This window comes from Fringilla coelebs, assembly GCF_963513975.1.
Source record: "Fringilla coelebs genome assembly, chromosome: 2".
NCBI lineage: Eukaryota > Metazoa > Chordata > Aves > Passeriformes > Fringillidae > Fringilla > Fringilla coelebs.
The window spans coordinates 96,840,376-96,864,528 of record NC_140029.1 but is presented as its reverse complement, the minus strand read 5'-3'; the positions used below and the strand labels follow the sequence as shown (position 1 = coordinate 96,864,528).

The 24,153-nt window shown below is 38.0% G+C and overlaps 2 protein-coding genes across 12 annotated transcripts; one reads left to right on the top strand and one right to left on the bottom strand.

Moving 5' to 3' along the window:
* Positions 1-19: 19 nt before the first annotated feature.
* RWDD2B (RWD domain containing 2B) lies at positions 20-4,614 on the bottom strand. 3 transcript variants are annotated; one of them, XM_084224959.1, is made up of 5 exons: positions 4,489-4,614; positions 3,441-3,656; positions 3,282-3,349; positions 1,797-2,162; positions 20-1,094 (listed from the first exon to the last, which is right to left on the bottom strand). In XM_084224959.1, the coding sequence occupies exons 2-5, from the start codon at positions 3,645-3,647 to the stop codon at positions 848-850; spliced, it is 888 nt and encodes a 295-aa protein (XP_084081085.1). In that variant the 5' UTR covers positions 3,648-3,656; positions 4,489-4,614; the 3' UTR covers positions 20-847. The 3 variants fall into 3 exon arrangements, with proteins under 3 accessions (XP_084081085.1, XP_084081084.1, XP_084081086.1); XM_084224958.1 differs by lacking the exon at positions 4,489-4,614 and adding an exon at positions 4,094-4,277; XM_084224960.1 differs by lacking the exon at positions 4,489-4,614 and adding an exon at positions 4,203-4,276.
* USP16 (ubiquitin specific peptidase 16) lies at positions 4,419-23,742 on the top strand. 9 transcript variants are annotated; one of them, XM_084224880.1, is made up of 19 exons: positions 4,419-4,469; positions 6,677-6,775; positions 8,349-8,530; positions 9,151-9,254; positions 11,305-11,408; positions 13,147-13,325; positions 14,321-14,413; positions 15,248-15,378; positions 15,743-15,830; positions 16,342-16,420; positions 17,277-17,368; positions 18,106-18,162; positions 19,004-19,171; positions 19,753-20,422; positions 20,672-20,766; positions 21,967-22,053; positions 22,310-22,463; positions 23,090-23,113; positions 23,502-23,742. In XM_084224880.1, the coding sequence occupies exons 2-19, from the start codon at positions 6,715-6,717 to the stop codon at positions 23,513-23,515; spliced, it is 2,382 nt and encodes a 793-aa protein (XP_084081006.1). In that variant the 5' UTR covers positions 4,419-4,469; positions 6,677-6,714; the 3' UTR covers positions 23,516-23,742. The 9 variants fall into 9 exon arrangements, with proteins under 9 accessions (XP_084081006.1, XP_084081004.1, XP_084081005.1 ...); XM_084224878.1 differs by having other exon boundaries at positions 23,090-23,742; XM_084224879.1 differs by lacking the exon at positions 18,106-18,162 and having other exon boundaries at positions 23,090-23,742.
* The last annotated feature ends 411 nt before the right edge of the window (positions 23,743-24,153 follow it).

Here is a 24,153-nt window from a genome sequence, read left to right as displayed (position 1 = left end):
CAAAAGAAACCAATGTCTGCTTTTTTTACCGTGCGATTTAGATACAGTATCTGCAAAATTAGCATCAATTGATACAACTTTGTTGAAATCCCACTCAAAAATACATGCAACATAATGCACTTCATATTACAGGATTGAAAACTTGGGAACTCAGAAGGCTGAGGATCGTTTCAGAGTTTTTGAGCAGTCTATAAGGGAACCCGATCCTTGGTAGCCTGCTGCTTTTACACAAACCAAAATAACAGATGTAGTGGAGACACCATGGTATCTTATCTTACCTGAACACATACTTTTACCAACAGAAAATTCTTATGCCTTAGAGTAGGAATCCTATCTCATCTTGGTAGCATGAGTAAGACTCTTGTAAACTTGTTCCCTCCCTTTATTCTTTTTAAAAATAAAATAATGGTCTCATGGCTTACTAAACTTTCAGGTTAAAAGTAGAAGATTATTTAGAAAACAAGTTTTCATGAAGTGTATGTAAACAGTAACAATTAATTTAAACATCATGTTCTCACTCCTGAGATACCCACATTGCAATTTTGTAATTTCTTATTTGTATATTCATTCACCATATTCCATCTGTTCATCTATCTACAATTCTGTAACTGTCCAGTAGGTTATCAAACACATTTTCTTTCATTTTAAGTAGGTATGTACCCTAAATCTCCTTAACACCAGAAAGTGCACAAAGCATTCATTTTCATTATTCAGGATTTCGCTGGCAATTTGTTTATATTGAAAACTGGATTCATCACATGAATCATGAATTATTAATTCCCTCTCTGATCAACTGTTGCAAAAAAAGCTGTTAAATTAAAAAAGCTGCTGGGGCCGCTGCTGATCTTCAACCCCTTGAATGCCCTTCAACCCCAAAGTACATTTGAAATATGTAAGCACATCCTTTTTCTTCTAAAAAATTATATAGTTGCCCCAAGTCCATATGATTTCCCTGGGCACCATGGACATCAAAACATTTTTCTTCCAAAGTGGGGAACTTTCGTTGCTCCTGGATCACAGCATGTCCTCCACCTTCCAAAGAAATATCTTCTCTGTGCCGAATGAGGATTCTTTTCCATGTTAATCTTCTTATCCTGAAAGCAATTGAGGCAATATTAATCTACCTATAAAATAAAGACTGTTTTGGGAAATACTATGGAATAACTACTATCACAAAAGTCAATAAATTCTATTTGTGTATATATATTGACAGAGCTAATGGTTCCTGAGCTGGTCACAGAAATACTACTCACAAGCAAACACTCTCATAAGCAGAAGCTTGGGGTTTTTTTATCTCCTCAGGACTGGAAACCTTTAATGCTATTCCTAACAAAATAATTAATGAGGATGTGGTTTCCGTTTCAGGGCTCACTTCTGTCTTCCCTGCGCCAAGAATTCTCACACACTCTTAGCTGATACAATCAAATTACAATGCTTATTTAGTGTGCACCAGCCAGAAAGATAAATGATGGGAGCAAAATTAAACAAATGTGAAGTAATATATAAGCACACATATCTAACACAACTGGGGTACTGCAGTCCATCTGTATAAAAGTGAAACACAGAGGAAAATAAAACAGAAATAAATGTGCATCCTGCAGTACTGGTTTCTTTGACTGTTGCAACCAACAGTACAGTGATATTCAGAGTTGTACATCCATTATTATATACACAAATACTTTTCAGTCTTCAGAGCTTGGCAGGTGGTTGAATTTCCACCTTCTGGCTACATGTACAACACGAAAAAATGCAATATTCTAACCACTAATGGCATTTAAGTATAAAGAAAAACTAACCTTGACCAGAACTCTTCACAACTACTTTGTAAACCTTCTACACAAACAACACCTGGTTTCCCAGGCATGCAAAACCCTGACAGAGAGAGCTCCTTGGCCCAGTCAATAATATTCTTCCTTTTTTGCTTGTTGTAAATGTGATGACTGTAGATCCACAATCGAGTGAACATGGTGACTTCTGACTTTGTGGCATCTGAGGCTGCCATTGAGAAGGATGAAAGATCTTTATCAATGTAAGCAGCTGCGTGGTCTTTAACCCATTCTCTCGCACTCAGTACACAGGGCTCACCACTGAAGTTTTGCATCAAGTATGTTTTTAGATCAGAGTTCAGGAGAATCTGCTGAGAGCGGCTTAATATTGATGACCTAAAAAAAAAAATAAATGCATATACATATATATGTGTTTACAATTTCGCATGTTTTTAAAAACACAGAATAATAGAATCCTTAGGTTTGGAAAAGACATCCCAGATCAAGCCCAACCTTTGACTGATGATCACCTTGTCAACCAAACCAGTGCACTGAGTGCCACATCAAATCATGCACTGACCACCTCCAGAGAAGAGACTCCAGCACCTCTCCGGGCAGCTCCTTCCAATGACTGACCAACTTTTCCATGAAGAAATTCTTCCTAATGTCCAACCTGGCACAGCTTGAGGCCATTTCCTCTTGACCTGTCACCAGTTCCCTGGGAGAAGAGGCCAATCTCCACCTGCCTACAGTCTCCTTTCAGGTAACTCTAGAGAGTGATAAGGTCCTTCCTGAGTCTCCTTTTCTCCAGGCTAAACCACCCCAGCTCCCTCAGCTGCTTCTCATTAGGACTTGTGTTCCAGACCCTTCCCCAGCTTCCTAACTTTTCAAAAGTTTTGCTTCAAGTTGCCAAGAAAATCAGGCATAGCAAGATAATATGCATTTGCTATTGATATTTAACTCATATTAGCTATGAAAACATCTTAATTATTATTTAATTGGTGTGCTAGCTCTTGAATTCACAAACAGCACTACCAATCTGTAAAATAAAATCAAGAAAAGGTACTTGAAAAGTAAGTACGATGGCTGAACTAATTTCCTGTAACACACAAGTCTACTTCTTTAAACAAAAATAAAAAGATCAGAAGGCTGGAAGAAACAGCATTGTGACAAGGGAAGAGTAATACCTTCGTTTATCCTTTCACCCCTTTAGTAAATCTTAAACTTTATCAAAAGAGACACATCTTTCTTCTTGAGCATCAGACCTATGAACAGTATCTACATGTAACCATTCTGTACAGGTGATGACTCCTTCACACTTTTTCCCTCTCCCTCACTTATCTGCTGAGCACAACAGTGAAATCATAAGCTTGTATATTTGCTTTTCTTCAGCACTGTTGTCAACCTGGCTTAATTCAGCAGTAAACCATCAAAAAAAAGGGACTGCTTTCTCTGATAATAACCGTATTTGTACAATACACTCTAACTTAAAAATGTTTTTATTAGCAGTTGTACCTCACAGTAATTTCTGGGAGAACAGTTGGATATTTAAATGGTAAAGCACAGGCCATAGAGAATTCCACCTAAAAATAAATGAGGAAATGTTTACTTCACATAAGCCATAAAATCCCACAAAGTAATACAATAATTTTTTAAAAAAGGTGTTTACAATACCGTTGAGGCATTAGGCATGTCTGTCTTTACGTTCAGTATAAACTGAACTTTTGAAGATGGCACCTCTGCAGACTCGTTTTCAACATAGTGTTTCAGTTCAGCTAGAGCAAGTTGGTCTGTGACAGCAAACTCTTCTTCATAAGGAAACATGCTAGACAGTAAATCTAACTCTGAAATTTGTACCTCTGCTTCTTCTTGCTTGGCCATTTTTGTTCCCTAAGCAAAGAAAAATATAGGGAAGAAAGACATGGCTTGAATATGGGACAAAGTTCATTAACTACTCCTATGAAAATCATGATACAGAATCACTGAATATGCTGAGTTAGAAGGAACAAACAAGGATCATCGAGTCTGACTTCTGACCCTGTACAGGACAATCGTAAGTCACACCCTGAGCCTGAAAAGCATTGTTCAAACACTTCTTGAGCTCTGGAAGGCCGGTGCAGTGACCACTTTCCTGGGGAGGCTGTTCCAGTTCCCAACCACCCTCTGGGTGAAAGAGCCTTTTATTTTAAGTATCCAGCCCTACACCTCTCCTGACACAGCCTCATGTCCTGCCCTCGGGTCTTGTCACTGGTCCCCAGAGAGTGCCTTCCCGTCCAGTTCCCCTCCCGAGGAAGCTGTAGACTTAACGGATATTAATAGTTACGAACAAGCCCATCTTAACCGGCTCGTGTCTGCCGGGTAGTCTAGGTAACACACACTGACAGCCCACGCAGTTTTCCCTGCCATGAGGTGGGACAGGACTCGCTGGTGTGTCACCAAACCAATGCCTTCCACACAGGGCTGCTACTCGGGTGTCCTGAGCGCTGGGGAGCCTCCCATGCCGTTCGAACACACCACCGCCACTCAGCTTCCCCCGCGGCCCCCAGAGAGCAGAGGAGAGGAAAGGGAGCCGGCGTCACGCCCGCGCATGCGTACTACACCCCACACATTCCCTCCTCCCCCGCCCGGTCACGGCCCCACAATGCAGCGCGCCAAAAGCACGCATGGCAGCCGGTGACCGCCGCCTCTCCAGCGGTGATTGAGGTAAGAGGTTGCTGTCTACCCCGTCTGGTAGAGTTATGCTTCACCAAGTTGTTCGCCCCGCCGCACTGGCGGGTGAGGGACGGGAACCCCCTGGGGCTGCCGCCGCGCTGCTGCCGTCGCGCTCCTGCCGCCGAGGCCACTCTCCTCCCAGTCTGGGACTCAGCCCGGCGGCGCGCTGCGGCCGTGGCTTCGGCCGGGTGGTGCGGGGCTCCTGATTGGCTGCCGCAGGTGTCGGTCATGGCACGGGCCAATCGGAAGCGGGCAGAGCCGGGTCATAGGGGCGGGCCGGGCTGGGCTTGGGGGCTGCGGCCTCGGGACTCACGACTCACCTGCTGTCCGCCGGACGGAAAGTGCCGGGTGGCGACAGGTTCCGGCCTGCTGCCCGCCGCAACCCGGAGGTTCCTCAGGCGAAGCTCTCAGTGCTTTTTTCCAGGGTATCAGTCAAACGCAGGTGCGCCTTTAGTCGTTTATAGACCGTTCTGTCTTATTTTAAAAATAAGATAGAATTCAGTCGTTTAGGCTGTGCATTCCTCGTGAGAGCTTTGCCGTGGTGCAAAGCCTGTTGGACAAGTCTGCCCAGGCACAGCTTGGGTTAATTAACACCCTCACATGTTGATGCTGTCCTACATTCCCGGCAGGAGGAAGGACAATTTGGAAAGGATTTTATTAATTAAAATAATTTATACGAGATCAAGTGTTGCAGCTTTTTGCAGAAAGTTGCAAAAGTTGGTAATTCTGCTCTCGATGAAGTGGCTGCCGAGCAGCCATAATTGGGTCATCTGCCCTAAGACATTGCTCATGCAAACATGCTCGTGTTTGTAAATACATACAAAACGTCCTCTGTGAGTATCATGCCTAAGCTCTCCCCAGCTTAATTTTTGTCTTTGATTCTCTTGGTCTGACTTAATAATTTTGGCTGTGACATTCCAAGCAGACAGTTGTGCTCTAGGGCTGGTGTGCTGCCACATACCAACAAAGAAATGAATTTGGAAAGGTGGAGTGATACAGATATAGTGCTAGTTGTGTTAATATGAAGGGTGGACAGCAGGGTTAAGCTAGCCTGCAAAGATTGCAGAGACTTGATTTTTAACCCTTTTAGCTTCCTTGTTTTCATTGTACAACATGAGTTTTAAGTTTACCTGAGATTTTTGGATACTCTTTTGTCAGGTAAGGTACAGGGGATACAGACTTGTGGAGACCTTGGGGTGCATCCCCTGGTTTAGGCAAACACAAGAAACTTAACCTCAAAAAGCTGTTGAGACCCCATTGCCTCGTTCCCCTGTTCCTATGTCCCTGAGCCGCTCCCTCCCTATTCCCTGATTGTGCCTTATCTTTCTATTGCCCCGAGCCCGGGCTCACCCCCAGGCCGCTCAGAAACTGATACGCTTGGACCTTCCATATGTGTGTGCCTGGGACCTGAACATCTTACTGGGCAGCTGAATAAAATATCTGTGGAGATTATGCAAAGGCCCTCTTCGCTTCTTTTCTTGGGACTTTACTAGCTCAATGCAGGCTGCCACACAGACTAGAAACTAAAAATATTTTATCACATGTGCAGTAGCTGCCTATCTGAAGCCAAACACTTGGGTTAGGACTGAAGTGGTAGATCACTTTTGCTGAGAAAGGTCCACAGCTATAGTGGATAACAGACCTGTCTGAATTATTTGCTTGATAGGTGGGGAAGGTGATGATAAATAAAGGTGAAGATAAATCTTCCCCAGTGAAGAAATTGAAATATCAGAATTCCCTTGGTCTGTGTATCTTCAAATATGTCAAGAGTATTTTACTTGTGTCAGATTTTGTCAAAGACACAGGAAATTTGCGGTAAACAAAATAAAAAGGTTGCAAATTCTTCAAGATTGAATTGGGACAAAACCAATTATTTTTCATAAAATTCCTGTGGTGTTTTTTTAAATCCTTAAGGTTTATAGGATTTTTGATAATGAAGCTTCCAGTCTTATTTTGTGCAATGCTTTTGATTTAACATTTTAAATAATTTGGGTTTTGTAATTCACACAGTGATATTGTCTATACAACGGTTACAATTGTTTTATGTTAAGCTATAGTTAATATTTTTTTGTTTTGAAAATGTCAAATTAAAACAAGTTCATTCACCTCAAGGGACAGCTTGGCCATATAAATAACTTCTGTAGCAATGAACAAGGACAACTAAAACTACTTTCTAATCTTACTGTTTTCTTTGTTAGGTCACTCTTCCTTTTAGGAACAATTACAGACAACAAATATGGGCAAGAAACGCATCAAAGGCAAAACTGCACAGTCTGATGAGTCTCCGGATATACTGAGTATGTTTCCTTGGAGAAGTTTGTGGACCTAATGTTTATTTTAACCTCAAAGAACGCTTGAAAGCTGATTAACATTAGAAGGCCTTCACACTAGTCACTGGCTTTGAAGTCACATCTACAAAATCTGTTTTTTTAATTGAAACTCAAGTCTAGCAAGAAATATTGCTGTCGTGACTTTTCTAAGCATGCTAAAAAATAATAATCCTGTTTTGAAAACTGAGATTAGTTTCTGGATTTTTAGGAAACTCAAACACACAGTTCTTTACTAAAACAGATTGTGTAAAATTACTCAGAATATAAAGGGTTTGTGGAGTCAGCTGTCAAGCTTAAGTTGCATTTTCCTAGTGAAAAGTTTGTTTTAGAAGATTCTTGCTTTAGCAGTAAAAGCTGTGACTACAGTACTTTTTGTGAACCAGTTTGCCTTTATTCTAGAAGCTGATTTTGGACTGACTCTGGACACTTCAGCTCTCATAGTGTATTTTGGTCAAAACCTCTTCTTACTGTTCTTCTATCCAAATAGTTCCTAATCACAGATACTAAATTTAATTCTCCTAGCTCCACTGGATCTCACCTGTGATTTTTTATTTTTGATCTTGTTTACCTTGGTTATTGTAGGTTTTTTTCACTTATGTTGTGTAGCATTCTCTTCTACTGCCTTATCTGCCATGTCACAGATTGTGTCTTTCTCATCTTTTTTTGGGAAGTGGTTTGAACCAGATTAATTTAATTGGGGGAGAGAGCACTTATGAGGAGGCATGGTGGGATGGCCTGTTTAAGTTCACTGTGCTTTGGTTTCCTGATTGTTGTGGTCTTCCTGTGTTAGCTTCTGTCTCTAATGGATGCCTTTTGTATCTACTTTTGTCTGGCTTGTTTGTTGGGGATGTTGGCAGCTTGTTTCCTGGAGTCAGGGTCAATGTCTACTGTAACTGTTCCTCTTTTTCTCTGCAAAGGGACCAGTTACGTTCTAGCTGCTGCTGGCATCTCAATTTTTTTCCTATGAATAGTTTACCTTATGACGACAAAGACCTGTAAAGCTAGAAAAGAAACTAAGATTAATCATGGTGAATAATTCCACTGTAACAGTTGTTGCGGATATATGAAATTTTTTTGTTTGTTTTTTAAATGATAGTTTTATAGATGAAGCTTATGCTTTTCAGAAAGGCTAAAAGAATGCTGAATATCTATGTTTGTGTCTTGTTGGCTAGCGTTTACACTTGGATAAAATCCTGTAATCTTGGACAGTAACAGAACTGGAGGTACAAAAATTTGCACCAATTTCAGCTTATGCCAATAGAAGTTTGCAGTCTTGAGGCTGTAATCTTGCCTCAACAAAGATAGTTTCAGAGCTGTCACACTATCTGAGCAATAAAAACAGCTCAAAGTTTAGGATGCAGCAACAGTATACCCATATTGTCAATGGTGGTAACAAAAGGTTTCTTTCAGATACTCTGATAAATTGTCTATGTTTCATTGGCTCTAGAAAGACTGTCCTAGCTTTTGGATTACTGCCAGTGTATTCAAAGCTTGCATTTGTTATGCTACCTACATCCTTCTTGTGCTTTTTAATTTGTAGAACCTGTGTGCAAGCATATTCGTAAAGGACTGGATCAAGGACATGTGAGAAAGGCACTGCAGAATGTGGAATGGCATGTTTGTCAGGACTGCAAGGCAGACAGTAAGACACAAGAGAAGGCTGAGGAGGAGGAGACTGATGAAGGCACTTCGATATGGTTATGCCTAAAATGTGGCCATAGGGTATCTCTTTTGTTGTTAATTTGTCTTAATACCTTTCAGTGTCTCATAATGCAGCAGAACAAGAGAGTTTCTAATTAAACTCTTATATTTTCTTTTTTTATTGTAAAGATGGTGCTACCTAGATGACTTTACATACTGTAGAGTGTGATTTAAATATGTCTGCTCTGTATGTCAAATGAAGTACTTGGAAGATGGCTCAAAGACATTTACTAGGCTTAAGGCTAAAACACCATCTTGAGGACCTGTTTTCCTAGAAAGTTTGAATTTTTTTGGAAAGAAAATAAAAATACTCCTAATCCGTGGGTTTTTTTTACAAGATCTTAATGCTCATGTTAGTTCATGAAACTTAGAACTCTGCATGCTGAAGAGGTTTTGGTTCTGTTTTGTTCTTTCAGGTGTTTAGACTGGAATTTGTTCATTAAATGTTCAGTCCCATAGCAGCTTTATCCATCTGCAGAAATAAATATTTTGAAATAGATATCCATCTCTTTATCCTAACAGATTAGTTGAACATAACTGAACAGTTTTGATTGTAATACTTTTGTGTTTACTCTGATTTTATATATGTTTCATTGGCAGTCAAAGGAATTTTGTGACACTTGTGGTTATCAATATTTTAGGGCTGTGACAGAAATTCTCCAGACCAGCATGCTTTAAAGCATTATGAAACACCAAGATCAGATCCCCACTGTTTGGTTCTCAATTTGGACAACTGGAGTGTGTGGTGAGTTTGTCAGGCAGCACAAGACAGAGCTGGAGGGCAACAAAGGCTGGAATATAATTTGCCCTTTCTTTGTGAATTCTGAGATTTCTCTCTAGACGTATATTAAAGTGTTTCCAAACATGTAATTTCCAGCAGTCTTTGCTGAGATTTGTAGAATAAGTGTTATTTTCATGTAGAATTTATGATTTAGAAATTTTCATAATTAAGGTTGAACTTGACCAAGTAGTAAATGTGTTTGACTTAATATTTTACTGTTTTTACTTGGTCAGAATACTGACACATGGACACAAATGTTGATCAGTAGCAAATATTGTACTTGACATAAAGAGTTTTTGTTTTGCTTAGTAATGTGGTTTTGCAATTTAGTATCTGTCATTGTGTTCATTTTATGTAACACTATCTATTCACTTGATCATACTTAGTACTTACATGTAATGATCACTACTTTTAATGAATTCTAGAATGGAAATGGACATTGTCAGTAACATAATAACTAATGAACTAGTGAGCTTGTCTTTGTGAATTTAAATTAGTGGTAAAATTGTGGGTTTGAAGTGCCCTATTTTCCCTGTTTTTTAATCAAAATACTTACAAATAAGAGGAAGTTGTGGAAGATGTTTTGGCTTCCTTCTAGAATTTCTTGGTTGTACAAACTTGCCCAAGAAATTATTCAAAAATTCATAAATTGGCTATAAATTAATTATAGATCAAACCCACTCCCAAGACCTCTCTTTCGCAGTGGGCCTAGTACAGAAATTCTGATCAAATTTTTAATCAAAATTCTAAATCTAATAAAAATTCTTTTATTAATCATATGAATGTGTGACCAAACCTGTCTGTGGTTGCACATGTTTCAAATTGGATATAAATAATAACTGTAAAGAGTTTAAAGACGTGGAGAAGAAAGTGAGACTTCTAGGTATTCACTAAGTTCTGCTCTTTTGAGTTTACAACTGCTATTGTACTTATTTTCAGTGCTGGTCAAACAGCCATCACTAACAAAACCTTTTCCAATACCTTGATTCTTTCAAGATTGTCTATTTTTTTTTGACAGATAGAAGGCTATGGTGTTAAAACACACCATGGAAGTAACTATACTTTGTAATTCCAGGAGTGAGAATGTCTATTTTTATTATTAACCAGATAGACAATAGACAAGCAATCAGGGATCCAAAAGCTGAGTCAGTTTTTTAAATGAAATATGAGAAAACGTGATTACTATAGCTAATGCCAGGGAGGCTGGGGATTTGGGGAAACACTTTGCTACAGACTTCTGCTGCTTTTAATGTCAGAAAATTGAGTCTGACTTATGGTAATCTGATGTCTGCCTAAGAACTGTAATTGGTGTTTTCCAAAATGCAGAAGTATCAGTACTTCTTTGAAGAGTTGATTGGGTGGAACTTCAAAATTGGTACATGTAAAACTCCTTCAGATGTTTGTGTCCTGTCATGGTTTTACCCTTCTCAAGCCTTTATGACTGCAGCTTCTCCTACAATTTTCTCTAAAGCACATTACTGGCATAACCTGAGCTTCTTTGCTCATAAAGAGACAAATGGCGTTTGTATCAGCAGTAGAAGAGCAAATACAAGTCTGCAAGTTTAAGGGTGGACACTTGAGTTATTTCTTATCTGACTTAAATACAATTAAATATTCGTTTGGCTGGAATATTCAAAATATTTTTCTATGCCATAATATTCATAAGTCATTTCCATTAAGGCTTGATATCTTAGTTTCTTGATTTTGGCAAAGTTTTCCAAGCTTTTCTTTTTGTTGCTGCAGGGTTTCTAAGCACATCTTTTAAAAGTCTAATTTATACTTGTAAATTGCAACCACCAGTCACCAAAATAATTTACTAAAGATAATTTTTAAGTGTTTTATTTTTGTGACAAGTAGATTGAATTCTTCTCTAAGAGTTATAAATCTTACACTAAACCTAGTAAAATTTTATAACTTTGTAATGAATTGCATCAAAAAAGTAAATAGCTTAGGAATTTTAAATAATAGAAAAAAAATAGGATTAATTGTTTTCTTTTGGGGACGGCGGAGACAGGTGCTACCTATGTGATAATGAAGTTCCATATAAAACTACAACTCTTTTGGGCCAGACTGTGGATTTTGTTAGAAAACAAGTTGGTATTGACTCATCACATGCAGGTAAGTAATTATAGTATAGGTAGAATAAATCAGAAGGTCTCCTAAGTGTTGGAGACAGTATTATAAATCCAGAATTTACACAAAATTAGATTTCGCTCCTTATGGTAAAGGGAAAAACTAATTTCTCTCCTTTTTTAATATTCTTTGTCACAATTCTGATAGCATAAGTAACATCTTAGTAGCCCATAGGCCTAATTAGACCAGGATTTTGCTCAGCATCCCCTAAACATTTACAGACAAAACATACAATAATAGGCAGAAAAAAAGACAGTTTTACTGTGACTTTTTTTAAAATGCAACATTCATTTTTTCTGCAAATAGGCATTTGACTTTCAGTACTTAGGGTGCTGTGTTTATTCATCAGTGTTGCTCAGTCTGTCTAGGGATCTAAAGAAAAATTGTCCTTGCTTAAGGATAATTTGATTTGATTTTTCTAAAGTCTTTTTGTGGGTATTTTTGAATGTATTGGGAATGACTAAGTCTCCAGCTGTTGCAGCACATATCCTAATGGAAGGAGTAGTATACAGAGGTTTTACCACTGGATCTGTATGTTTACTTTAGGCAGCTGCAGTCCTTTTAGAATTCTAAAATACTGTGTTCAGCCTGCAGTCTATCTGTAAAATATGATTGTTTAAAAGAAAATAAACCCAGCAAAACCCCCCCTAGTTTCCAGTATGGCAAAACTAGTTTTGTACAAGGCATTTCCACCAGAAAAATTGGATGAATTTGCATATGAAAATAAGTGTTATAACAAATGACTGTAAGAAATTCCAACACTTGGGTGAAATAATGGGCCTTGTGGGAAATGGAACACAAACATCCAGCAATGCCCCGTGGCTGTCTCTGAATTCAATTTTTTCAGAAAGCAACTGAGGTTTTCCCATAGGGAGCAGAGATTTTTGAGTGGTCAGTCTTTCCCAGACACACAGTTGAACTTCATATCAGTTTACAAAATTTTCTTCTTGGGTTTGAACTGGAAAACCAATGAATACTTGAGTGCAGTTGTTAACCTGTTTCATGTGTTCTGTGTGTTGTTGTTCATCTATCTGTTTCTTGTCCTAAGATTCTATTGTCTGTTTTCCTTGCTTTTTCTGAACTTGTGTTACTTGATTTCATGGATAGTATTCACTCTCAGCCCTATTTACCAGAAACCTAATCCATAGCTGACTGCCAATCTGGTAGAACCAGGGTGGATGTTATTTTGAAAACTGCCTGGAACTCCCTTACAGCTTTATTAAACAGGTCGTTGAAATTTTCAGCAATACACCAAAATAATTTGGGGGAAAATATTTTTAACTCGTCTTGAAGAATATAAACCTTTCAGTATCATCTGTTTAGGTACATGAAATTACATGAAATTATTATCAGAATGCTTTAACAGGGGAAACCAGTTGGATGTTGTAGAAAGCCCTCACATAGGTGATTTTTAACAGGAACATTCTGAATCCTGAAGAATTTCAGAGTATGTTGGCATAAATAGCTTGTGTGCCAAGAGATGTTCAATTTGCTTGCTGATTCGAAATGGCATTTCAGGGGGTTTGCAATTTGTTGTTTTGTGGTTTTTTTTAACTTCTAGACAATTTAAGAACTTAAACCAGTAGTTTTATATATAAAAATTAAAGAATTAATTATCATTTGTATAAGCTCTAAACATCATAGATTGCTGCCTGCTGTAATAATGTTTCCTAGGCTATACCCTATAACTATGTTAACATGTGATATGTTTTTATTATTTCAGTCGAAAAACAAGAGAACAAAGAAGTTGAAAATAAAAAAGTAGAAAAAGACAGCAAAAATGTACAAGAAAAAGAAGTTTCACTTAAAGAAGAAAATTCTCATTCAACTGCTAATGGAGAAGTCACTGTAAAAGGACTTAGTAACTTGGGGAATACATGTTTCTTTAATGCAGTGATGCAGGTACAGGACTTGCTGTTTTTTTTAGAAAAATTTTGAATAGGAAAAAAAGGCACAAACAAAATGAAAAACAGTCCACAACAACCCTGCCTCCAGCATTTTAGTGATACAATTAGCATGTGATTTTTTTATCTGCCAGGAATGATGGCTTCTTTCTAAAAATAGTGTGTTGGCCCAGAGAAATACGAAGAAATGGAGCTGCAGGTTCAGACTTGCTCTAAGGATAAATACAATAAACTGTGTTGTCCTTGAGGGACAGTATTTTTCACTGAAATAAAATAAGCTTGCCAACTTCTAGTTATTTTTTTTTAAATATGAAATATTTCACTCTTGTGACCTCTTAGACTATAAGAGATTAGTACTCAAAAACCATGAGTGTTTATTGTAATAAAAATGTTTCTCTCAGCAAAAGGAAATCAAAAGTAAATATTGGATGAAAAAAACAGGATGAGCAAGTTGCAGGCATTGCCATCTTGTGTGACTTGTTTAGCTCAGAAGTGTAGAATAAACTTGTTCTTTCATGTGTATTGAAATCGACATTATCTTGTCCTCTTTGGCTTTTGATACTGAAGCTTTACTCAAACAAAATTCCCACTGTACTTGCAGATTTTAGTAAACTGCTTTTGATTTACTTTTAAACACTTTTTAAACCAAGCAAATGCGTACATTGCATTTTATCCTTTGAATTTTTAAAAATAGGCACTAGTAAATACTCTAGTCAGAAGATCAGTCTGTATAAGAAAAATACATTTAGGGTTTCTGCAATATGAAGTAATGCTTATAGAGGGCATTGGAGGTCCTCTTAACTATACAGAATGTACATTTAAATCTTAAGCACAGATGAGGATTCTAGAGTGGTAATTAACCACTTTAGTTCTGTGTTTGGGAAAATAAATTTCTACTAAACTGGTTGCTACAAATTCCATGACTAGTGGAGTTCAACTGCCCTTCCTGTTGTCCCCATTTTCCAATCTCTTTCTGTCTTTTGTGTTCTACAGAATTTATCACAAACTCCAGTCCTGAGGGAGCTGCTAAAAGAAGCTAAAATACCTGGCACAACAATTAAAATTGAGTCACCTGAGCTATGCATGGTAATATGCTTTGACCTCCGTAGTGTTTGTCCTCAGCTTCTAGTCTGTTAAGGAAACCAGCAATACTTATCTGTCAATTTTAAAGCTGTTCCTATTGCCAGCTTCCTACTCATAGCCAGCAGATTCCAACTTCATCCCCAGCAGACTGCCCTGAGTAAGCTAACCCACTCTTTTATAACACCCATCCTCATTGGACAGGCAAGGCTCTTTCCACTCTTTTATAGTTAGCACAGCCCTGATTCATCAGGGGAAGGGTTGCTTACAGTCCCTTCTCCTACATGTTCCAGCTAAATACTAACAAGATTAGTGTGTAAAATCAGCAGGAGCTTCACCACTGCTTTCTATGAAGCTGCTTCTGAAGTCAGTGGTGGTATTTTGTTAAGAGGGTAAGAGCAGTGATTCAATACTTTGTCATTGCATTATGATGATGGTATTTAAAGGATGAAAATGTGTGACTCTTGCTATAGTGCCACTTGTCTAAGTGCAAAATACGAAATTAGATGATGTCTGTAGCACTAATTTAAATACCACACCTGTCATTACAGTTAGAGATTTGGATAACAGAAAATGCACAACCTTTTTTAAGAAATTTGGGGTTTTTTGCTAGCAAAGGTAAGAAATCCAGACTTTGAACGAAGCAATACATAAGTGAGTTGTGCTATTGGTTCATGGTGAGCCACACATTGTTTTTGTCAGGTTAACTTACTGCCATTTTAGAATTTTGGGTATTCTATTTGACAATAATACGTTCAGGAACTGAAAAGGAAAAACTTATGCAAAAGAATCTGCCACTGAATTAAGGCAAAACAGCTCTGTTGCTTTTCTTTCAAACAGGAACCTCAGCTAATAAAATTAGATCAACCGGGTCCTTTAACACTAGCCATGCATCAGTTTGTGACAGAAATGCAAGAGACAAAAAAAGGGGTAGTGACTCCTAAGGAACTTTTTGCTCAGGTTTGTAAAAAGTAAGTATCTGTACAATTGCAAGTCATAGTGGGTAGGAAAAAGTTTGTTGTTTAAGACTGTCAGTTTTTCCTCCTTTTTATCTCTAGCTCAGAACACAGCATATAAAATTTGTAGAATAATTTTTTATTATTGAAAGAAATCTTAATTTTTGAAAGAAGAGCAAAATAGAAATGAATAGCAGTAAAATGAAAGCTACTCAGTGACATACTGAGTAGCTGGCATCATATTTTTAGAAAATACTATATGTAGACACTTGTTGCTTTTATATACTTACATTCTGGAGACTTTGTCCATATATCTTTGCTGTGAATAATTTTTGCTTTATCTCTGAGTTCAGTTATACTTTAAAATTTCATTTAACAGAGCAATACGATTCAAAAGTTATCAGCAGCAAGACAGTCATGAACTGCTTCGTTACCTACTTGATGGAATGAGAGCGGAAGAAATCCAGGTGAGTGCTAGAGTCATAGTTGTGCATACCCTTGTCTTTGTACTCTGGACTCAGACTCTTTCTTCTGCTCATGGGAGAAAGAACATATTTCCTGAGATATGTCAGCTTCTGTAGTGTGGTTGTGCTGTCCATAGCACTCACTTTAACCATATTAGCAAAGAGAACCCACAGAAAAAGTGGGTTTGGAGTATGTGTAGGCACCCTAAAGAATATCCTTATAATTTCTGAAGCACACCTGTAGGAATTCCTGTGGTTTTTTTGCTAGTTTTAATTTGCACAAGTATTTAATCCTTAGACTGATTTTCTTACATACTAATCTTATGGTTGCAACTTCCCCGTTGATTTCTTTTTTTTTTTTTTGGTATCTACAGGTATTTGTGTTGTTTGAATTGATTTTCTAAGTTGGTGAAGATTATACTTTTTCCCCCATCTGAAACACATCATAAAATGAAGTAGCTAACTGCATTATTTTAGGAAATTTTACAGAGTATATTTGTTTTGAAAATTTCAGCAAATAAGCATTGGAATGCTAAAGGCACTGAGTGACTCTAACAAACAAAATGAAGAAGAAGTTAAAAAGAAAATTAAAGGTAAATTATCACAGCATCAGTAACTTGTAAAGTCTCCTTTGTTGAAGTATATAAAGTAACATTAATAGCATCAACTAAAACATACATGTTTATTTGTACAATTTTATGACCTCTTGAGTATGCATGTATCTAGCATAAAAGGCTCAATAATTTTAGTCTATATTTAAATGTCTAGCTGAACTTTGTTCGCATTTCCTTCTTAACAGGATAAGAGAGAGTTGATTCTGTAGACATCATACACTAAAATATGTTTGGGCAATGATTAGGAATGCAAACATGTAAGAAATTAAAATACTAATATGTGAATATAATTTATGCAGCTGCTAGTAATCCATTGTTACCTAACAGTAGTATAGAAAAACTCCAAACAGTGAACAGAAGAATTTTTAAACTTTTCAACATGATTTAGGAGATAATCTCACAATTTAAATTCAGACTATGTTACTCTGAAATTACAACTTGAGGAAAATGGTTTTGTTTGTCTGACAAAAGTTGGTCCACATTTTTTAAGTTCAGATAGTTGTTTCAGTTTTGAGAGAAAACAGGAATTCTTACTGAGATGGAGTACTTCTGAGAAAATAGGGAAATGCATTTGAGCAGAGAAAGTGGTAGAGGTATGGTTTAACCAAGCTGTGTTCTGGGAATGTATTTTCATCCCCATTCTTCTGATCTACAAAAGACTTAATTTAAGAATCTTGCTGTACTTGCTATCCTGAGGAAACCAGAACAGGCCAACATGTTCCATCATACATCTTGCATGTTCTCCTTTTTTTATTCGGTATGTCGTAATGAGATTGGTTGCCAGTATACAGTGTGTAATACTTTTAACTTCAGTATATACTTTTTGAATTCTCAGAATATGAAAAGAAAAAGGGAATACAAAGTTTTGTAGATCGAATCTTTGGTGGAGAATTAACCAGCACAATTATGTGTGAGGAATGCAGAACTGTAAGTAAACTTCCTGCTCTGAATAACCTAGAGTGTCATGTCCTGTAATCTGCAGGAGAACCCCAAAGTGACTGTCTGTAGAAATAAGACTTGACTAGCTGCATGCTTTTCAAAAAGGAGAATGATTGGCTGGAATCTTTGTTCCATTGTGTTTTAAAGTTAATCTTTCAGTGCCTTTCAAAAGCCTTCCAGAAAGAGAGGTCAACAACCGCAAGCTGCCTCTGCCAAAATTCTCTCCTAGATTCCCAGTGAACACCTTCCAGGGGTACAGATCATAGACCAAATCAATTGTTATGGAGCCCTTTCCTTTTTCATTCAGGGGATTACGTTTTCCCCTTTACCACAGTGAAAAGTCTGTAGGAGTGCCACAGTTAAGAGGACAGTTAAGAAGATGCTACTGGGATAATATGTCTTGAGAATGAAGTAATTTGAGTGTATTAGCAAATGGGCTAGTTGAATATCATGATGGATTGGAGCTATGAGTCTCTTAGGACCTGAGGTGCAGTCTCACTAGATAACTGAAATTCATAAAAATATTTCCTGCTCATTTCTGTGGTAATGTGACTGCTGGATTTTTGGTCATTGGAAGCTATTTGTGGAGGTAAATGAACCATGTTTTACAGTTGAGTGCACAAGTAAAAGCAGGCCTTGAATGCACACATGCAAATACACCTATTGGCAGCAAGCCAGCTGTTTCCAAACAAAATTAAATTGGACTCTTGATTATTCATTTAAAGGTGTCCTTGGTCCATGAGCCATTCCTTGATTTGTCACTTCCCGTACTAGATGTTCAGGTAAGAAACAGTACACAGGTACATTTCAACTTTTTTTTTTTTTTTTTTTTTAATTCATGTGAAAACACTTATTATACAGTCATTAGGAACAGTATTTAAGCTTCTTTCTAGAAGTCTCTTTTGCAAGTCAAAATTGCACAGAAAGATAGAGAATAAGATTTTTAATGAGAGTCATTCCTGTAAGTTGTGGCTCATTAACTGTCTCTGGAAAATCACACAGATTGTTTGAGTTCTTTGGGGGTTTGTTTTCACATTTTTCATCCATTTTCCTGCACCAAGTCCAAGAACACCTCTCCTAATAGGTTATGGAATAAAGTTAAGAAATGTTGATAGGATAGTATGTGGATACTTATTTGATTAACTTTCAGACACTCTAAGTACTTGATTTGCTTTATGTTTTGTATTGATAATCTCTATAGATAATATTTCAGATTTTTTGTGTAGCACTGTTTACTCATGAACATTGGAATGGAACCCCCAGAGCCAAAGGTGTCATGGCTTCTGCCACAAACAAGTTTCCTTTTAGCAGAAGCAAACAAATTCTGTGGCAGGCAGTTCAACAGAAAATGTCTCTGCTTATTGCTCTTCAATGCATTTAATGAAATCTGTTACAGGCAAAGGTGATGTTGCCCCTCTACAGGTTTAGATTTTGGCCTTCAATAGCCTTACTTTTCATACTGTTTCATTCTGTTTCATATGGACTCCAAAGTGAGATGCTCCTTCCATTTACATCAAGGTGTGAGTTAGTTGTGTGTTACATCATTAAAATGTCACCCTAAGTTGAAAACTCAGGTAACATCTCTGTTTCTGTGGTTGTTCTGTGGCTTTTTGTGTTTTGTAGAAAGGGAAAATTACAAAGAGAGAAAACGTTAAAAAAAACAAAGAAAAGGAATCTGAAGATGAAGAGGATAAAATCCATGACCATTACCTAAATCAGAAATATGAGCCCCGTGGTACAAGTAAGCACCTTCAGAAAAAAATGAAGAAACAGGCCAAAAAAAAAGCCAAGGTTGGTTTGGATAGGTATTTCACTTTGTGCTTGCTGTTTCTGTTCAAGAAATTCTTTTTGGTTTCTTAGTTTGCATGAAGAAAGAGATAGCTTAGAACTTCTCCACATTTCAAAATACACAGCTGAAAAGACCAATTATACCCATGTCTTTGGTGTTAAGATGTTCTGTTGAGCGTTGCTGAGTAGGAATAATATCCAGTAGAATTTGTTGCCTGTCTGAAGAAGCCTTAATTTGTATCATACTGTTTTCCAGTCATTGATTGCAAGAATATTCACAAAACTTTAGAATACAGACACAAGAAAGATCAGGAAGATAGCAAGGACATAATTAGCTGTCTTTTGATGATACTATATAAAAGGGAGCAATGGGAACTATGTCTGAGTGAGGATAAATTCAGTATTAGTAGAACTGATTACCTCTGATCATTAAATCATAGATTATTCTTCCCCCTCCTGCCTTGTGCATCTATGGCATGCAGCAAAGATTATAAAGAAGTGGTAAGAAATGCTAAATAAAATTTATAAATTTATACTTACTTTGGTTTTTTGTACTCTTGTTTATTACATATTCAAATGAGCAGAGCCAACGCCGGCAGGAAAAACTTCAAGGGAAGGTGCTTCACTTGACAGATCTCTGCATAACTGAACAGCCAGAGATAGATGTCAAGTACAATCAGGAATCAAATACTGAAATGAGCTCTGAAACTCTTGATAAGAAGCAAGAAGAGGAATCCTCACATGATTGCAAAGATCACTGCTTAACTCAGAAAGACTTGAGTATACAGGAAAATAGTACAGAAATTCAGAGCAAACTTGAAAATGGAGGAAAGCCAGAACAAGAGTGGGAAGAAAACGAGTCACTCATGGATCTCTCTATGGAAGGCTTAGATGCTCCTATGAAGTTTGTCAATGGCCTTGACAACCTGTCTTTGAAAGAGGAGGATGATGACAATGAAGATGAGGAAGAGCTTGCTACGGACTTTTCAAAACTCCACTTGGGTGCCAGTGACACAAGTGACATAAATACCTTGGATGGCCTTCAGCCTGTTCCTAACAAGATGTGTGAAGCATCTACAGATGACCCCAAAATGGCATTTTGTACTCTCGCAAACAGGGAAGAGCTAAACCCTGAGGAAGATTCAGTCCATCATTGTTTGTATCAATTTACCCGTAATGAAACACTTACCGAGACCAATAAACTATTGTGTGATGTGTGTACACAAAGGCATTGTGGACCAAAGAACAACATAAGTATGACAGACTTCTTTAAAAGAAAACTTTAAACATATCCCTGTCTGCTTCTTGAGTGGGTAAAGGGTGGGGGGATTATCCTTTGTATAACTTAGTCTACTTTCATTCATTGTATTAAAGGGGAATGCTCAGCTTCTCAGGTCTTGTAATAGATGACATTATAACAGTTTAGTAAAAATAAATTGCTGCTGTAACATTTGTTTTGATATAAAACACTTGTTTTAATCTGGTGATTTTTCTTTTCTGCAGGTGAAAAGAAGTATGTTTATACTAATGCCAAAAAGCAGATGCTCATCTCTCTAGCTCCTCCAATTTTAACCCTTCACTTAAAGAGATTTCAGCAGGTAAGTAGCAGGTTGATACATGTATATAGCCTCAAGTTAATATGTACATGCATATACATATGGGTGTAGTATTAGCTTAACTTGAAATCATGCTAACATTACTTTTATTTTGTATAAAACTTGGGTTTATTTTGTATAAAACTTTGGGTTTTTTCCCAAAGTTCAGAAGGCATTAGTATGTGGCATTGTGTTTTGGGATCTTTGAAGCACTAAGGTGTGTTTCCCTGAAAGAATATTCCCTTAATTAACTGGAAAATACTGTTTTGTGAATGTATTCACAACATATTCCCTCATTATTCTTACTGCTTACTGTATAAAGCAGAATCTTAGCATTAGTGGTTTCCTACTATTACAGCTGCTCATGGGCTCATATATTTCAGTAGGTATAGGTAAATAGGATCCCTTACTAGTAACAAATGAGTAACAACTTGGCAGAAGTGGAAAAGAGAGGATTCTGAGCCTTGTGGAGCAGAAGGAAGGATGAAAGGAAGGCAAAGTAACTTAAGTTTTATTTACAGACACTGAAGTCACTTACCTGTTTATTCCCAAGTTGTAGAAACATTTTTGACTCAGGGCTTTAGCTTTTCAAGAGAGAAGGAGGAAAGGAAAGGGAGATAGTACTTCTAAATTTAAACCTGTTTGGTGTTTTTGGTGAATATGCTTGAAAAATAAGGGAGGCAACTTTAATTAGATGAAAATCAATTTCATATAGAAAATGGAAATGTGTAGCCTGATCCAAGAGACTGTAATATGAAGAAAATAACATTTATCATCTCCTTTTGTTTTTCCAGTTTGATACTAGACGATTGTTTGATTAAGGTGGGAGCAGTTTGCGTCAGTTCGGGTGTTCTAAGATCAGATCCTCAGGCATGTTACAGTATCTGAGAAGCCAGAGTTGTCCTCATAGTTACTGAAGTGCATTAGAGCTGATTCTTTTTCCACTTCTGCTGTTATTACATTAATGTATGAGTGAGCTGAAGAGCCATCTTAACCTGTGCTCCAGTGCACCATGTGGGGGCAAGGAAATAATGCTGGAATACTGGACATCAGAGAAAAAAAAATGCTTTTTCTCACTTTTCTGTAATGTAAAACTAATTTGTATTGTTGAAACTTTAACCTGAAACATTTAGTAACTAAGCGTGGTTTTAATATGCTCCATTTTAACATTATGGGGGTTTCCCTCTACTTTGGTTGTTTAAGGCTGGATTTAATCTGCAGAAGGTTAACAGGCATATCAAGTTCCCAGAAGTGATAGACTTGGCTCCTTTCTGTACAGCTAAATGTAAAGTAAGTGGGAAAACAATCAGATTCTCCTTTCCCATGTTCTAATGTGCTTTCAAAACAAAGCTGCATAGCAAAATCTTTGTACAATGCTTGTCAAGACTGTTGCTTTGTGTGATAACTTGTACTTCACTGCTCATAACTGTAGTGCTTGCATGAATCTCTAATGATCAGTTTCCATTTCATCAGCAAAAAAATCAAAGAGTTTACATTCTTCAAAACCCAGCACTTGGCTGACATAGCTAAACTTGTGGTTTTCTAGAATGTGGCTGAAGGGAATACAAAGGTCTTGTACTCTCTCTATGGAGTTGTTGAACACAGCGGAACAATGAGGTCTGGGCACTACACTGCTTATGTTAAAATGAGAGCTATGAACAACCACCTCTCTGATCTTGTTCTTCGAGGACAATCTCAAGGTAAATAATTAGAAATATTTTACAAATTATTTCTTACAGAATCACAAAATAGTTTGCATTGGAAGGGGCCGTAAAGATCGTGTAGTTCCAACCTCCTGCCATGGCGGATAAGTTCTCTGAGAAAGGCAATGAAGCTCGTGAAATGATATAAGGAATGGCTGAGGGAGCTGGGACAGCTTAGCCTGGAGAAAAGGATGCTCAGGGGAGATCTTATCACTCTTCAGAACTGCCTGAATGGAGTGTGTAGCAAGGTGGATGTCCAGCTCTTCTCCCAGGCAACCAGTAACAGGATGAGAGGAAATGGCCTCAAGTTGTGCCAGGGGAGGTTCAGGTTGGGCATTAGGAAGAAAAGAAGACAGAATGGTGGTTAAGCATTGGAAGGGGCTGCCCAAGGATGTGGCAACATCCCCATCCCTGGAGGTGTTCAGGGAACAGCCAGATGTCACACTCAGTGCTCTGCTCCGGTTGACAAGGCAATGGTTGATAGGTTGGATTCCATCTTGGAAGTCTTTTCCAACTCAGTCGTTCTATGATTGTACTCTATGATTCATACTGAAGAACAGTAATAGAACTGATTGCTTCAATTCTTTGTAATAACTTTTGCTCCTAAATTTTTCCTTTCACAGGTTCAGAAACTGAGCCAGTCAAAGGTCAGTGGTTCCACATCAGCGATACCCACGTACAACCTGTCTCTGTGTCCAAAGTGCTGAGCTCCCAAGCCTATCTTCTCTTCTATGAGAGGCTGCTGTAACTCATCAGAAGAACCTTCTTGTGTGTGCAGCCACCTTTTTTGGAGGTCTGAGAATGCAGACTTGCAAATCATGTTGTTAACATGTTGGAGCTACTGTATAGCAGGAATTCATTTTATGAATTTTAGGCACACTGACAGTTAACTTACACTTTTCCCAGTGTTTCTACTACTTTTCAATAGAAGTTTTTTCAAAATTACAGATTGGGGTTTTTGTTGAGTAATTTGGTTTTGTTTAGTTTACAGACTGCAAAGAGACTATTATGGCCAGCATTGCCTTTTTGTTGTAGGACTTTTTCTTTGAGAGCAGCTGATGGACATTTTGAAGCAGTTTGGGATCTTCAAGAGTTAGCGTGCAAGAAGGTACATAGATCTTGAGGGGAAAGTGCATATCTCCAGGGAGCTGGATGCAGTTCAGTAGATGTGAGTTACATGTTGAGCAGCTGAAGGCTCATAAAACTTTCTAAAAGGAAGAGGACGTGCTGCAATTGCCTTTTATTTTGACGCTTATAAACTGTGCAGCCAACACAGGCCCAGATGGAATAATTGCACGCTCAGCCAGAAAATGAAGGAGGGCTCTTGACTCAAGGATTCCAACTGGGTTTTATTACAGGTACAGCAGAGGGTTTAGGGAGGGTAGGGTCCAGGTGAGTGTCGCAGTGCCTCTCCAAGTGTGTGCTTGGAGTCACCCCAGCTTGCTCTGGCACTGCAAGCAGCGAGCGACACTCTTTCTTTCCTTGGGAGGGCGGGAGAGTGGCTAAAGGCTTTCACCTTTAGGATGAGACAAGCATGACATCAGTAGAAAAAGGAGAGTGGACTCCAGCTGGGGGTAAAGTCCAGGTTTATTCTGGAGCTCTAATGAGATTCCAAACCCAGAGAGACCAGCCAGCTGGAGACAAGCCAGGATGGGGTCTGCAGGGTGTTATAAAGTGGGGGGAGTAA